General features: G+C 42.6%; 1 protein-coding gene across 3 annotated transcripts in view; it reads right to left on the reverse strand.

Annotated features, from left to right (window-relative positions):
* The window catches only part of LOC119028418 (homer protein homolog 3-like), a 59,595-nt gene extending 44,944 nt beyond the window's left edge, over positions 1–14,651 (reverse strand). The window contains exons 1-2 of one of the 3 annotated variants that reach the window (XM_037114366.1): positions 14,081–14,651; positions 10,510–10,555 (exon numbers count right to left, since the gene is read on the reverse strand). In XM_037114366.1, coding sequence (XP_036970261.1) covers positions 10,510–10,532 — 23 coding nt within the window. In that variant the 5' untranslated portion in view covers positions 10,533–10,555; positions 14,081–14,651. The remainder of the gene's footprint in view (positions 1–10,509; positions 10,556–14,080) is intronic. The other 2 variants (XM_037114365.1, XM_037114367.1) reach the window with 2 other exon arrangements.
* Positions 14,652–15,510: the final 859 nt, after the last annotated feature.

The following is a 15,510-nucleotide window of genomic DNA, read 5'->3' on the forward strand; positions in this document are numbered from 1 at the left end:
GTACAAATATTGAGAAAAGGTCCTGAATTGAAAATCCACAAACGTTCTCAGAACAAGGAAAAGAAGAAAATCTTCACGTTTGAGAAGCTGAAACCATTTTGTGATGACTTAAACAATTCAGCAATCAAAACAGTTAATATTATTATACAATCTACAATTTTTTTTAAGATTTTTTTTTTTTAAATAAATGTAGTGCAGTGAAAAATAAACTCACAGTATACAGTTCTTGAAAATAGTTCATAATGTTATTTTCCACCATTCCACCAACAAGTCAAATGTTTAGATGAAGTTGATGAATATGAACCCCACAGGGAGACAAGTAACCAGATTTATTTATGCCTTTATATATTTATGATTATGAAAAAAAAAAAGAAAAGGAAAAACACTTTAGGAGTAAGTTCACCAAAAATGAAAATTTGGTCATTATCTATGCACGCTGAGCAGAAGTAGATGGGAACTTATACAACTAATACTAATAAACTAATACAACAAAAATGGCGGCATACAGCTTGTCCAGTATAATCCAAGTTTCCTGAAGATCCCAAATCCTGGACAAACTGTTTTAAAAGCCAACCTCTTCACTGTAGCTGCTAAACTGAAAGCGTATGTACACGAGCTTGACCGTACATCAGGGGTGTACATAGCATCTTTTTCAAATCTCTTTGGGATCTCGGGGCTTCTGGAGACTTGGATTGTATCGGACAAGCTGTACAGAGAGATTTCTTTTTTGGTTGTTGTTATACAGTTTCAAACAAGTCCAAATGTACTTGTACTTGTTTACAAGAAGGCTGCAACACAGTCAAGCTGTAAAGCTTCAGAAATGTTGTGTAGACCGCAAAACAATTCTACATTTCATCAGCAATGGGGTTCATGGTGGACTTATCCTTTACGATATTAATTTAAATAATGTAGCAATACCACCATGTAATAACTAAAACTCATGCAGACTTAACATTGTCTGATTCCTAAACACTACCATGTTCCAGGATTCATGATAATGGGTGGAAAATGACGCATCATGCTTTAATGAAATTTGTGTTTAAAATCCTAATCTGCAGAGTAACCAGTTACTATAGCACATAAACATAATAGAGTCAAATGCGCTTAAATTCCCTCTCAGTTGAGTACTCAGTACAGCACTTGTAATTAGACACGGCTCATAGAGCGGTTGCTTGTGTGCCGAGGGCAGCAACCTCCCACTGTGAGCCAGAAGCCTCGATCCAGAGGGAAGGTCATCTGGATCAATCACCGTTACTCTATTCCAGGTCAGATATACATCCGCCCATGCGTCCATCCCCCTCCATCATACTGTAGCTACACACTTACTGCGACGCATCCACACATGAGTGGAGGGAGGGCCCTGTTCAGATTACAGCTCAGTAATTAAACAGGTCACAAACATGACAACATGTGCTGAAGTTAAAGCTGCAAGTGACTATTTTCATAATTTCCTAAAACGCCAATTATTTTATCAAGACATCCATCAATCGTTTTGGTCTGTAGAATTTAAGCAAATAGGGGAAAATGTCCAAGTCAAGGATTATTTGTGTCACATCACAATAGACAAACAGTCTTCTTCAGAGGGTTTGATATACTTACTGGTTCCTGAAAGTGTGCAAGCTTTTATCATGTGCCAAATAAACAAGTAAAATATGAGGACTTTTTCCTTCCCAGGCTTGAAAATTTGAGATGTTTTTTGAGACTCGCTCACTGTTGAAACTCAGCCTCCTTTTTCAATTCAGGGTGAAAAGTCTGTCACAATTTACAGGAGGCTGAGGCGATGTCTTCAGATCTACAACAACAGTCTTGGACTAACAAATATCCACCATCTTGATTAAAAATTACTCACTAAAAATAAATATATAATTATCAAAACAATTTTCTTTCTTTCTCTTCAATGCTGAATGTTTAATAGACTGCATTTATATAGCTCTTTGTAAATGTAGTTCTTGCCTACAGATCATCAAAAGCTCTACAACACGTCACATTCACCCGTTCACATCCATACTCTGATGGCAGTGGCTCCCACACAAGGTGTCGACCTGCTAATCAGGAGCTAAACAGCATGTTCTATTTTTATAGCAGCCCACAATATTTCTGTGGTCATCCATTCACACACACTTACATGGTGATGGAACAGTCATCAGTTTCTTGCTTGAGGACACTTCAACATGCAGGTGGAGGTCGAAGCGACAACCTCCTGATCCAGCCTCCTTAATCCACAGCCAGGTAAAACCAGATGAAACCAGAGCAGCAGTCAGAAGACCTTCTGTACTCAGTCATAGACACCAGCCACCTAAATCTGCCAGATTTTTTAGTTTAGTTTTAAATCAAGTACAAATTTTAAAAGAAAGTGAGAGAAAAAGTTCCAGGATTCTTCCCTGTATCTGGACCCACACCAAAGTTCATGGGGGCTATTGTGGGCTGAGACCCAGCCTCCATCTAAGTTTTGTGGTTTTGTGTAATCTTGCTGACAATCCAACCAACAAATGGACAAACATCCACTTAGAGTCAAATGGGTCTCGCGTGGCTCTCCACTTTTCTCTTCACCACCATCCAACTCTCATTTAATTCCTGTCTCCATCTCCTCCCAGCTATTCTGTGGTCAACATCTCTGTGCCTGGGCGAGCTAGCATCATACAGATGTTTAGATCTTCTCCCCAACTTTTCAAACTTCTTCCTCTTATCCAGTGGTCATGTCTCGCTTCAGCTATTGGTAACACTGTCCTAATGACTACAGACAAAAAAAAAGCAGAGTACGCAATGAGGGAGCATAAATTAGCTTCGGCAAGAATAGACACGCATCAGAATTCAAACAGTGGCTCTACCTCCTGAGCCACAGTCAGGTAAAACCAGATCAAATGAGAATAAGTACTGAATAAAAAAATAGAGATTCTAAAGCCAATTACAGTTACCAGAGAAGCTTTTCAGAGCTGGTTTTGTTTGGGGAACTCATTTAAGTAGGACACGGTATTCTTCTCAAGGTTTTTTTATTTCATTTATTTTTTAAATTTGTATTCAGGGTCAGAGTGCAGGAGACAGAAAAAAAACAGACAGGCAGAACCTGGGAGACACAGGAGAGGAAAGCTCTGCTGGGATCTGAGCCTAGGCAGGCTGGGAGGCCAGCAGGGGAACACAGCTGAATCCTCAAGTGTGGTTCAAACCTCTGCGGGCTCGACCACTGGTCATGCCTTTCTAGGACATCTTATCTCCACGTCTTTGTATTCGTGCACTGCACGTCTGCAGCGGTGTGAAGCTGGGGGGCTGTCACCACTGCATCATCTGATGATTTTGACACAGCACTGACGGATTTAAAAACTACGCCTTCTCTCAGAACAACTTCTGAAAGTTTGCCTTTAGAAAACCTTTATTTGATATTCTGCCATTGTCAGAGAGTTGGAAAGTAAAGCAGCTGATTCTGAGCTGAAGGCTGAAGCTTGAAGTTTTCTTCAATCCACTACTGTCCTCTACATTCCCCATGAAAGCAGAGCAGCGATACCACATAGAGGAGGAGGCACAGAGCCCCGAGGCCATCAGCTACCCTCCACCCTCATGATAAATTAATTACCATGAGGCATTCAGATGAATTTGAGGCTATGGGTGTACATACCAGATGAGGGATCTGATGAAATGTCGGACTAAGCCAAACAAACAGCCCTTTACCTCCTCCAGTCTGTCTCCTGGAGAGGCTTCTGCTGCGCATTCACACAGAGGAAATAATTCCTCTCAGGGACAGGAAAATATTACAACAGTATTTGGCTGCTGCATGCCGCAAAGGCCATAAACAGAGGGACTCGTACGATCGCTCCATCTGGACGGGCTGGAAGACAGACAGCACAAGGGCTGAGTTTTTCTACTGGGAGCGTCAACAAGGAGGCTTAAATACACTTCTTCTTAAACTACAGGGCTTCATCCACTGCAGACATTCATGAAACTACAGCCTGGACATTTTTGATAACAGTTCTTTACCTCCTGCATCTCCTAACATCTCATACAGAAGCAAACTGGGAGTGATGAAGGGAAGACATGAGCAGAGTTAAAAAGAACAATTAAGACAGCAAGATATTCAATAGACATTAAGGACTTGTCTTAACTTATGCCGCCTTAAAGTCGACTTCCAAAAATACATATACCAGGAGTAAAGCAGGGCCACAAAATGTATTGTTTCAGCATCGACATCATATTGTGCGCATGTCCAACAGTCACATCACAGGACGTAACACATGAAGGCTCTACATGCACTGCCAACATTCATTTATCAAACAAAGCAGGGCCCACTTTGGTTTGTTTTATAAATGCACTCCCCTACAAAATCACCCCAATAACTCAATAATTCAATATCAAAAAGGTATCTGGTGAAAATAAATGTCTTGGGGATTTTTTTTTCATATCAAAATATACATATAACCAGCAGATAACCAAGATACCACAATCAGTTTTTGCCAATATCACGCAGCTCTAGATCAGACTAAACTGGCAACTAATGCAACACTACAGGCAGCTTGTCTTATTTTATCAATTAATCTATCAGTCGCAATTTCCTAATGTTTAATAAGGAGACATCTTTAATTTGCTGACCAATAAACCAAAATACAAACATCAAACTGAAATGACCCCAGTAATCACGAATCATACATTTTTTTGAACAGAGCCAACAGGGACATGAGGGCAGTCAAAGCACGAGCACAGATAATTAGGGTGATGCAAAATGTGGTAAACTGTGCTCAGAGTAACTGTGGTCATGAAGTGTAGTTCACAGTTCACACTCTCTGTCTGCCACAGAAAACACACTTTCTCCTCCACGATACTGATGCACCACATTATCAGAGCTGATAATGAGCCTGCTTGGATCCAGTGTGACAAATGTGACAGCACTTTGTGAAATCCCAGTACCTGGATAGAAGCATTTTATTAAGCACGAAATATACTGCCTTTACTTATTTTTCCTTTTCTTTTTTTCTATCTACAGTTCCACAGCTACTGACATTTAAATGCCACAACTGTTTGCATTACTTTCTTTCAAGACTTGAAGAAAATGTTTCATTCAAAGAGTCCTTGACGACTTCACAGTATGACAGTCCTTTACAAGCTGACACTTCAATCCACCATACAGTGCTGGAGTGCTCCTGAGCAACACACGATGCCCTCAGGTCCTGCAGTGCAGCTGCTCTTGTCCCATTTAACAAAAGAAAATACGATTCATTCATTTATATCAGAGCTTGAATATTCTCATACCATCACGGATATTTCTATTTATTATCCTCTTATAAACAAAATTGAGAAAATGCTCAGTATCTCAATGTAGAAGAGGATGCTTCTTACTTGGTATCTACTTGCCAGCCAGCTCACACACACTCACACATATACACGCAAGCGCACGCACACACACACGCACACTGAGAGCTGTGTGTCTTAGCCCCAAGTCATCACTTTCTAATCCTCTCTTGCTGCTCTCTTCATCTCTCCTCTTAACTTCACCACCCAGAGTCTCTGATCTGTAAAACAGAGGCTGCACCATCCTCTCCGGCCCTGCAGTCACACCTGACCTGTCGCTTCTGTAGTGGAGACAGTGCTGTCCAAACAGACAATAATGGAGCCTGTAAGCTCTGCGGGCTGTAAACAGTATTGTATCTTACAGCCACGTGTTCTCACCTGAAACAGCTGGCAGGAGAGAGCAGCAGGTTATGTCGGGGTCAAAGATGTATACAAACGACCTGACACACAGCTGGGAGTCCGAGTGCTCCAGTCAAAACTGCTGTCAAGTCGCCAGTAACAAAAACACTTTTGTGGGTTTTACTGCATTATGTAACCGCAGATTTATACAAAAGGTCGTGTTCAGAGGAAGGGGAAATAAAATATGACACCTGATTATTACACCTCACCAGAGAAGCATTAATAAATCATCAGTCACCCCTCCTGAATCAACAGCTCAGTTTTGATGCTCAAAATCTCAATCCAAGGTAAAGAAGACCTAACAGACCTTGTGAATAACATACAGCTGAAACAACATATCTATAAACTGAATAAACTTTGACAGCGAATCAATTAGTCTTTTATCCCACAGCTTTATCATTCTAAATTCATTATGTGTGTCAGTGTTCTGGTTGTTTCTGGAAATTTTAAGACAGTACAATCAATTGATTAATACCATTTTTCTATATATTCTGTTCCAAGGAAACTTTTATTAATGAAAAAAGATCAACTTATTGGAACACACAAACATCAACTAAATAAATCAGCGACCCACTCACCCTCTCTCCACTCACATATGCAGGTGAACAGGTGTTAAAAGGCTCTTGGACATTTTAATGCTAGATTAACACATACTACATGTTTAAGTCTCCAAAATGTATCTAAGATTTTCTTCAAGAGGCTTTACAATCTTTTATAACCCCTGATTAACAAGTCTAATTAAAGTGACAAGCTCTGCAGCCCTCGTTCCATGTAAAAAGAAATGATTTGAAGGTTTAAGTAATATGTCGCTTCAATCAGACGTCACATTAATTGGATATCTTCCAAAGTTTGAGTACTAAAGTTCCTCTTTTTTGTTTCCGCAGACGGTTTTCTTCGCTTTGTAATAGACTACAACACAAAAAAATGGGAATACTGCACTAAAAAGGTTGACTCATTTTGTGCTGCTGTTGCACATTAAAATGCATTCTTACACAGAATGAACATTACTTCACCTCAGCGAACAAAACGGACCAAAAGCTGTTCTGATTAATAAAAGACAGACTTTGGAACAAATACGAACTTAGCCTTTATCTGAGCTGTCAGCTTTGTGTGCTGGTCCACTGGAGATGTGAGGCTGCATACAGTCTGATGTAACTTTAGTTTATGTTACAACTCACATTACATTTCTTTGGATTAAAGCCTGAGAAGAGTAAAATGTATAGCTGAAAGGGCGAGAAGCTGCTGTCAGGTCATCTAAAGAAAGAAAAGCCTGCCAGCTGACCGTAAGCCTGGAAGTCTAAATGAGAGCGTCAGCGAAGAGCATAATTTCTCAACATCTCTGCATCAAAAACTGAATCTCTGCTGTGTTCGTTTCAGGCCCCTGGGGAGTTCCGGTTTCTTACAGACAAGATTTTTTTTTTTCTTCCTGCTTTTCTTTTTTGTCATTTTTCTTTGTTCCTCTAAAAGCATTTCTCCGTTAAGGGTCCGCCTCCTCTGCCCTCTGAGAGTAAGTAAGCCTCGCGTCCACATTCCTGAGCCAGCGAAAGTGTTAGGCTCTCCGTCCAGCAACACGACACGATACAACTGCATACCAAAATAGCACCACGAGGGGAAACACTAACTCAGACTGTAGCTACTCAACAAGTCAACAAATCAGCAGCACAAACCACAGCATGACATAGAGGCAGCACCGTGTTTTATTACACCACTGCAAAGCCTAAAACAAGGATCCGCTTTTCAGGGGAAGTTGACAACTAAACTTCTCGACTACAAGCTTTTAACTCGAGCTCCGGCTGTGTTGAACGACAGGACGGCACTTCACTTGTCTGAAGGTCAGCTCCTTCTGCATTAGTCTGACTGATAAACTCAAGGCCGTGTCACATTGTGAAGGTGACAAAAAGGAGGAGTGCTCTCTGTATTCAGGATATAAAGGCTGGCGGTGGGGGGGACAGAGAAAGAGCCGATCTTTCATCGTGATCCTCCGGCGGCACTGCTATTCACTTGCTCGTCAACAACAACAGAGTGAAGTGGAGAGTGGAGAGAGAAGACCGTTTATTCATGCGATTGCAAATGTCTCTTCTCCCCACAGAACAGCTGGTTTCTCCTTGGACAGTGGGAGGACGCAGATGCTGAACAGTTTTTATGGTATTATGCTGCCGATTAGCTGATTATCATTATGATTATTAGCTGACGTTGAAACCAAAGTTTAGTCGTCCTCTGTGCTGCAGAGGGAGGCTGTACGGTGACGGTGAGGCAGATTTCAACTGTAAATGAGATGATGTGGACAGAAATATCATCCTTCTCCCATATGACTCCTCTGTAATTATGAAGATAGATGATCATACTGTGACCTATCTTGCCGCATACAATATATACAGTATTCATGGACTACATACTGCATTTCAACATCTGTAGTGAGTGGTTGTACTGCAACCTTCTTATAAGCTTTACAGTAAAGGGAATGGTTCAATTCAGAACTAATGTTCAATTTTCTTCCTGAGAGTTAGAAGATTATGGGGGCCCTGACTCTTGAATGTGCATGTGTGAAGTGTGGCGATATAGCCAGACATGATTAGCTTACTTTACCTTAGCATAAAATTATAAAGGAGGGGGAAATAGCTAGGTTCCTCCACTAAAGTCTCTTAAAAGACTAAATGCAAAAAGAACAGGTAAAAAACATAGTTACACCCTCCATTTTGTTTATGGCTGGCAACAGACGAGCACTTTTCTCTGCCTCTGACTGACTTGTATCTATTGTTTTTGTGTGGCTGAACTCTCAGCGCCTTTTAGAAAAGAATCTGTCAGATTTCCTGGTCCTGGTCATCCGCTGAGAGATAGCTTGGGCCTGTGCCCATGGCGGTGTGTCTGCTCTGACCTGTTCTCCGAGGCTTATGTTAGACATTGTGAGCTATAGATCCTCAGTAAACACACCAGCTTCTTCCTCCAGAATTCCACTGGTGGCATGTGCGTTGCAGAGCAGCGGTTTTGCTCTATGCTTCCTCGTCCATCAACACCTACCGGCTGCCTTTTGAGTGCAGCATGGAGTAGCACTCCCAGATAGCTGAAGTGGCAAGATCGAGGTGTTCCCGAGATAATTACAGAATCGAGCGCCATCACAGTTATACATGTATGTCTTATAAACACAATGGCAAACAGACAAAAGGTAAGTGTTCCCAACCGAAGACCTAGAAGAAGGGTGGACTTGCTTGTAAAATCAACTGGACGTTCTGACATTTCGGTGTCTGATTTCCTGTCTGCTCTTTGCTGAATTCAGTTGATTGATGCGGCGTGCTGCGGCATATGGTAAAAATAGAAGCCTTAAGTATCTGCTGCGGGAGGGTCTGGCCTGCCGGAGCTGTAAAGCAGCAAAGCCATAAGTGCAGGTACACACGTAGGCTATAGCACAATCAGCTCCGCTACCATGACCCAACACGGAGGGTTGGTGGGATCTTGGGGGTTAGGCTGGCAGAGCTGCAATGTCTGTGGGCTAGTTAGGTAGAGCAGACAAGCCTAGAGACACTCTGGAAGCAAAGAGCAGCTACAGAGCATGAGTGACCAAAGAGGAGCAGCAGCAGACCAGGAAGGTAACTGAAGAGGTTGGTGTGTTTACTGGGGAAACCACAGCTCATAAACCACCCTATCAGGACAGCAAAAAATAAAAATAAAATATCGGAATTACTCTATGAGTTCACAGACTGAGTAAAGTGTAGAGAACAATCCGTTTCCCGCCTTCTTCTAGTAAAGCTCAGCTAACTGGCTGCTACTTCCAGCTACATGGACCAGACAGCAATAAAAGTGGTGCCCATTTTATCTCATTCTCTGCTGCAAAGCTTATGTCCAAAAATGTTGAACTATTTCTTTGGTTAATTTTCATCTTACGGTTTTTATATTCCACAGCACTGTAGTTGAATGCGGTCTACTACATGTTTGTCAGTTGAGTTCGCTCTACGTTTTTTTTGCGTGCGAACTAAACAAATGAGACCCGTGTTTAGTGCTGGTTTGACCATCTGAGCTGCTGATACAACTCGTGCCCTCAGTGGGTTGAGGGGTTTGGTTTCCATTGATTGATTCTGCTGGCTTATTTCTCTTGAGGATTTCCATTTTGTGATTTAATACTTTCAATCCACTGCCTGTCAAAGGAAAATAGTGTCTGTTTACACAATCATATATTTTAAAGCTGTGTGACTGTAAAAAAGACACATATAACATGATGCAATATTCAACAGTCCAACAATAGCCTACTTGGAGCAATCGGGCTGCAATGAAACAACTGACGGGAGGAAGACATGATGGAAGAGACACCATGCAGGCAACGACGACAAGAGGAGGAGAGCGTGCCGACAGCATCTGCACACCAATGACAAGCATGAAGCCTCCACTCTATCAGATCTTACAGTCAACAGTACAGTAAGAATAACCACAGATACTGAGGAGAGGATAAACATCACGGGGATGATATGATGAGGTTGGATTTTTGTTCAGAGGCAGATAAATGTTTGATGAAGCAGGGATGGGCGAATTGATCCCCAAAGTATCAAAAGTACAGATCCTGATGTTGTATTTGAGCAACAAACCAGAGCCAAAAGCATGAATACACAAAGGCTCTTTCTCAATCTCATGACATAATGTTTACTTTTCCATGAAAAGCTGCAGTTACACTGAGCAAATCTTTCACATTCTCTTGTTTTTTTCGGGCAAATAATGTCTATGCTCAGATGAAGTAATAAATTATGTAATTATTTAGGCAGCTTTTACTGATGGAAGGAGATCAAATCCAAACTTCGCACCCATCCCTGCCATGCAGAGCCACAACACAGAGATGACATGTCTTTGTACCTCTCTCGATGTAGCGGGAACATTTTACAGCTCGCAGAAAACTCCTCTGCAGCAGAACAAGTGGAAGAAAAAGGATCCAGGTTACACACTAAAGTTACAGGTTTATTTACGTCCCAGTGAAGTGAACACAGCGCAGCTGTACAGGGCAGTACCTCGACTGAGTGGACAGAGGATGGAAATGTTCACTTAAAAGGTTATAAACAGTTGAATGAGTCATTAAAGGATTAGTTCACCTAAAAGGGAGAATTCAGTCATGATCTGCTCACCGCCATGCTGTTGGAAATCAGGTTAAGTTTCATATTCAACAAAACATTTCTGGAGCTTCACAGCAAAACAGCATTACAGCATTCCCCCTCAACAACTGACTTGTTTTAAAATGTAAAAAAAAATAAAAAAAAATACTACATTAAATGGCTCCATTCAGCTCCTCCAGCATAATCCAAGAACCCCAAGAAAGAGTTCATGCACTCACCTCAAAGATGAACGCTTTTAGCTTAGCAGCAACAAACAAGAATTCAGCTTGCTCTTTAAATGTCTAAAATGGCTCCAAACAGCTCGCCCAATTCTCCAGAGGCCCTGAGATCCCAAATTGATTTTAAAAGATGTTATTTACACTCACTTAAAAGCGAAAAATCTTCACTGTAGCTGCTAAGCGAAAAGCACCCTGTCTGACGATGGTGCTTGAGCTTGACAGCGTATAGAGGGTGGAAATGACATCTTTTCGAGTCAATCAGTGTCTGGAGACTCTTATGTCAGATTAAGCCAGACTAGCTGTGTAGAGCCTTATACTGTTCTTTTTTAGGGTTGGATTTTTATGTGTCAAAACACGTCCCCATCTACTTCAGCTGTTTGGGGGAGTGCTGCGGCGCTGTGAAGCTCCAGAAATGTTTTGTGTCCCTGACTTTCCATCGCCATGTGGGTGAGATAGCGACTGAATTTCCACATCTGGGTGAATTTATCCTTTAAGAGCAAAGAACCTGATTAACAGAAGTGTTTTAATATACTCCACTGAAAAATTAACAATACAGTTCTTTCAAAAAAAAACAAAAAACCACTTCTGCTCTTCAAAATGTTGCCCAGTTTTTTTTCCCTATGCACAACTTTTGAGACACCTGTGGTGAATCATGTATTTATTTCATGGTGAATTCAGGTGGTCCGAAAAATGAAGTGGCCACTTTGTGTTAACCAGGTATATGCCTTCATGTGGTGGTTGATCAGTTTCTGCCCGACGTATCTTGATGAATAAAAATGCTCCTGCGGGTTTTAAATCAAAGCAGCCAGACATATATCCATTATATCAAGTCTGTCTCTCCATCAGTACAGGGACTGATGTGGGCCAGATGACATGGGGAAGTGCTTTAAGACAAGCTGCACACAGCATGAGAGCACTTGTGTGAGCTGAACACTCATTTTGTTTATGAACCTGAAGTGGCGCTTAATCAAGACTGTCCTGGTGCTCCCTCCTGTGTGCAGGGAGCGAGCGGGTTCCCGTCTCAGTGTGCACGGTGGCCCTGCGACTGGATCCAGAATTGCTTCCAGAAGTCCTACATCGCTTTCATTCAAAGTGACTGGCGGTCAGAGGCCCAGCATGCACGCTGAGATACAGTGTGCGCTGATACCACTCGGTCCGTCTCATCCTCACTGATACATCACATATGGAAAACTAACTGGGTATACTGGACGCTGGCAGGAAGGTTACATAAGTAAACACTGATCTCTGAGTGAAGTTAGAGGTTGCTAAAAGAGCCCTTAATTCAAAGTGGTGACCAGAGAGCTGTGTGCTCAGGTGGAGCCAAGAGTTGTCACCTCACAGATAATCTCTCTTAAACACAGTTTGTCATTTGTGCTGTGCAGGGTCTCTCTCAAAAACAATCATAGCAAAAGGCGTAGTTTGGTGATTAGTAGCTTGGGATCACGAGAGTAGTTGTCTTTATTCCTGAACAACCACGACTGCTGAAAAAAATCCATCAGGCAGACATGCCGATTGATGCGATGTGTTACAGTTTCATTCACATAACGTTCAGTCACTCTCTTGACTTATCATCTAATGTTTCCTCCGGAGTTACAGCAACACGCATCAAAAATAAGACACACTGCTTCCTTGAATAAGATTACAGATTTCTCTGGGTTTGAACATTGTTGGAAACATTTGGGATAATGCAAGTACACAGATAAGCCGGTCGTTCCTGTTTGAACACTCCGTTTGTGAACTAACATTGGCTACTGTTGCTTTCTGTTACCGGAGCGGAGAGGCGCTGAGACGAGGCAGAGGAAGATGTGTGGAAAGTCACATCATTTGGACTGCTGCAGAAATCTGACCCGAGTCATTTTTCAGTCCACAGGCTCGTCAAGGCAAACGACAGAGACGAGGAAGGTCTCGTTTCTCACATCACCTTACAATAAAAAGTCTCTTCACTCAGGGAACCCTGCTGACATATGTAACTTTCTGCTACGCCACTGTTTTCTCCCCCATTAGTCATCACATGTTGAACATCTGAAGTCACGCTGTGAACCGGTTGGTTGTCTGAGCGCCACATCATGGTGGCAAACTTGGACATTTGGCCTAACGAGCTGCTGAGGATCGTCTGAATGCACTCTGAAGTTTCTGTTTGGTCTGCAGAGGAGGGGCAGGTGGTTCAGACCGCTCCTGAGGACATCTGGAGGACAAACCTTCAAGTCTTCGGAGAGATCCAGATTCAGGATGCAGCTGTTGTTTGCAACCTGGCGAGCGCCGACATCATGCTGCATCGCTGGGCAGTTTGGACACCCCACCGACTCCACTGGAATTTCATAATTCGCTTAAGCAGCGAGCACATATATCCAAACAGCCTGTGTGCATTCTTACCTTCTGACGGTGAAGCGTGACGCTGACACTGACAGTGGAGTGTGTGTCACACATGGAAAGTGGCCTGCAGTGTAACATGTCTTTGCATTGTCACTTTGTAAAGGGAATATGATCAAAGCCGCTGAAGCATATGAATAATAAAATATCCCAGTCAAGCTTGTGAAGATATCAGAGTAACAAGCTTTAATGTCGGTCTCAATCAGCCAGATGAGCCTCAGAGGTGCTGACATCTCAATTAAGGTGTCAGTGAAACGGGCCCGGGGGGGAGGGGGAGGGTGACAGCGTGGACATGGTAATGTGAGGAGGGTTCAGGTGTGTTAGAACCAAGCTGAAGCCTTGCATGTATAATTAACACACACACGATACATGTAATACAGCCTCGCCATGTGATTCTGACCTTCTGACGCTCACAACCTCTAATGAAACTGGGTCAGGCTCCATGTTTCATAAATAAAAGATTCCTCTCTCGGCCGTCTCTCCTCTCTGAGACTGTAAACAAAGAGAGCAGCCCGGTGTCACATGGGAGCTGATGTTGGAATTCGGATCGATCTCTCCAAATTGCTTTGAAGGAAAAGAGCCGATGCTGCCTGGTCGGATCAAACAGCCACGAGCATAGAAAAATCCCCACAAGTCGCCGCAAAGTTCACTTTTCAAGCATTTCGCCATCAGAGCAAATCACTTCCAGTCGGCGGCAGTGCGCATTTCTGACACAAATCTCTAACTTACCCCATGCTCCGAGGATCTGGATGCTGTTTCGGGCTCTGGTTCCACTCAACACTCCACTTTTTGTCCTTTGTTTTTTTTTTTGTTTTTTTTTTCTCGGTTTCCAAAACTGATCAGCTTCTTCCTCGATATCCTGAACGCAAGTTACATTTCCGAAAAAAAAAGAGAAAAAAAAGACAAATCACTTCCGACTCCTGATTCCCCTCGTTTCCCCTCCAACAGTACTCCTCTTCTCCTCTCAAGTCAGTTGTACTCCAGCCAGCCCGTCTGCCTCCCTTTGTCCGCGGGTTTCCACGGCGAGCGACACCGCGGATCTGCCGTTCCCGTGCGTAATTACGCGCCGTGAACCGTTTGGCTCAGCTGTGCGGGCCGGACACACGTAGGAATGTCGATGAAAGTCGGACAGCAGAGTGCTTTTGGCTCAAACCTCTTCCAGGACTTGCGCTGTCTTCCCCTCCCGCCTCTGTGAGCCAGATCACACTGGGATCCCATTCAACTCTCTCGGTGGGATCGTGGAGCCTCTTGAGCGCCATCTAATGGCCACGATGCAAACCACCAACCCATCCCACCCCCCCCTCCTTCTCCACCTCCTCCTCCTTCTCCTCCTCCTCCACCTTCTTATGCCTTTTCTCACTTAAATGTCAGAATATGAAATGTAATATGGAAATGGCCTTCGGACAGTCTTAAAAAAGCCCCTCGGTGCGTTTTATGGAGTGTAGCGCAATAAAACTATGCAGCATCTGAAGTTACTGGTGGGAGATCAGAAGCCAAATAGTCCACACAGCCCCACAGCTACTGTCTGTGTGGCTCTCTGACATTACATCAGTAAAGCAGTTTATGAAGAGCTATATGATAATCCTGTCCAACACTCTGTCAGATAGAAGGTCTTACTCTTGGTGGAAAACATGAAATCCGATTACAAAAACACCACAAAGCTTATTAAACCCACTGTACTACATCTGCATTGAGTCTGCAGGGAGATGATGCATTAATGATTTTATTCAGGAGAGAGTGGATGATATTTCACAGCCGTGATGATGTCATCACATGTGCTGATTAAAACTGCACGAATATGACAGAGGTCTCCTGAGACATAATGCAGAGCACACACACAAAATGCCCTCAACAAAAGTGATATATGTTAAGAAATAAGGTATCCAGAACACTGTTTGAAGCTAGAAAGGTAGCAGGGTCCGCCACATATAAACAAAGTAAAATAGTATGAAATTGTGTTTGTTTATTCACTTTGTTTAGACATGAAAACCTAGAGTTTGTTTATTTGGTTAGCATAAAAGATTCCTCTATACCTCCTCTGATTAAAAGCTCTTCTCCAAAAACTACATAGTGCCCCTTTAAATACTCACATAGCTTATAGTCAAAAACATATATAAGCATTCTCAAAAAAACATGCAGAAACAGAAACTAAAATCATG

The sequence above is a fragment of the Acanthopagrus latus genome, chromosome 11 (assembly GCF_904848185.1).
Source record: "Acanthopagrus latus isolate v.2019 chromosome 11, fAcaLat1.1, whole genome shotgun sequence".
Classification (NCBI taxonomy): domain Eukaryota; kingdom Metazoa; phylum Chordata; class Actinopteri; order Spariformes; family Sparidae; genus Acanthopagrus; species Acanthopagrus latus.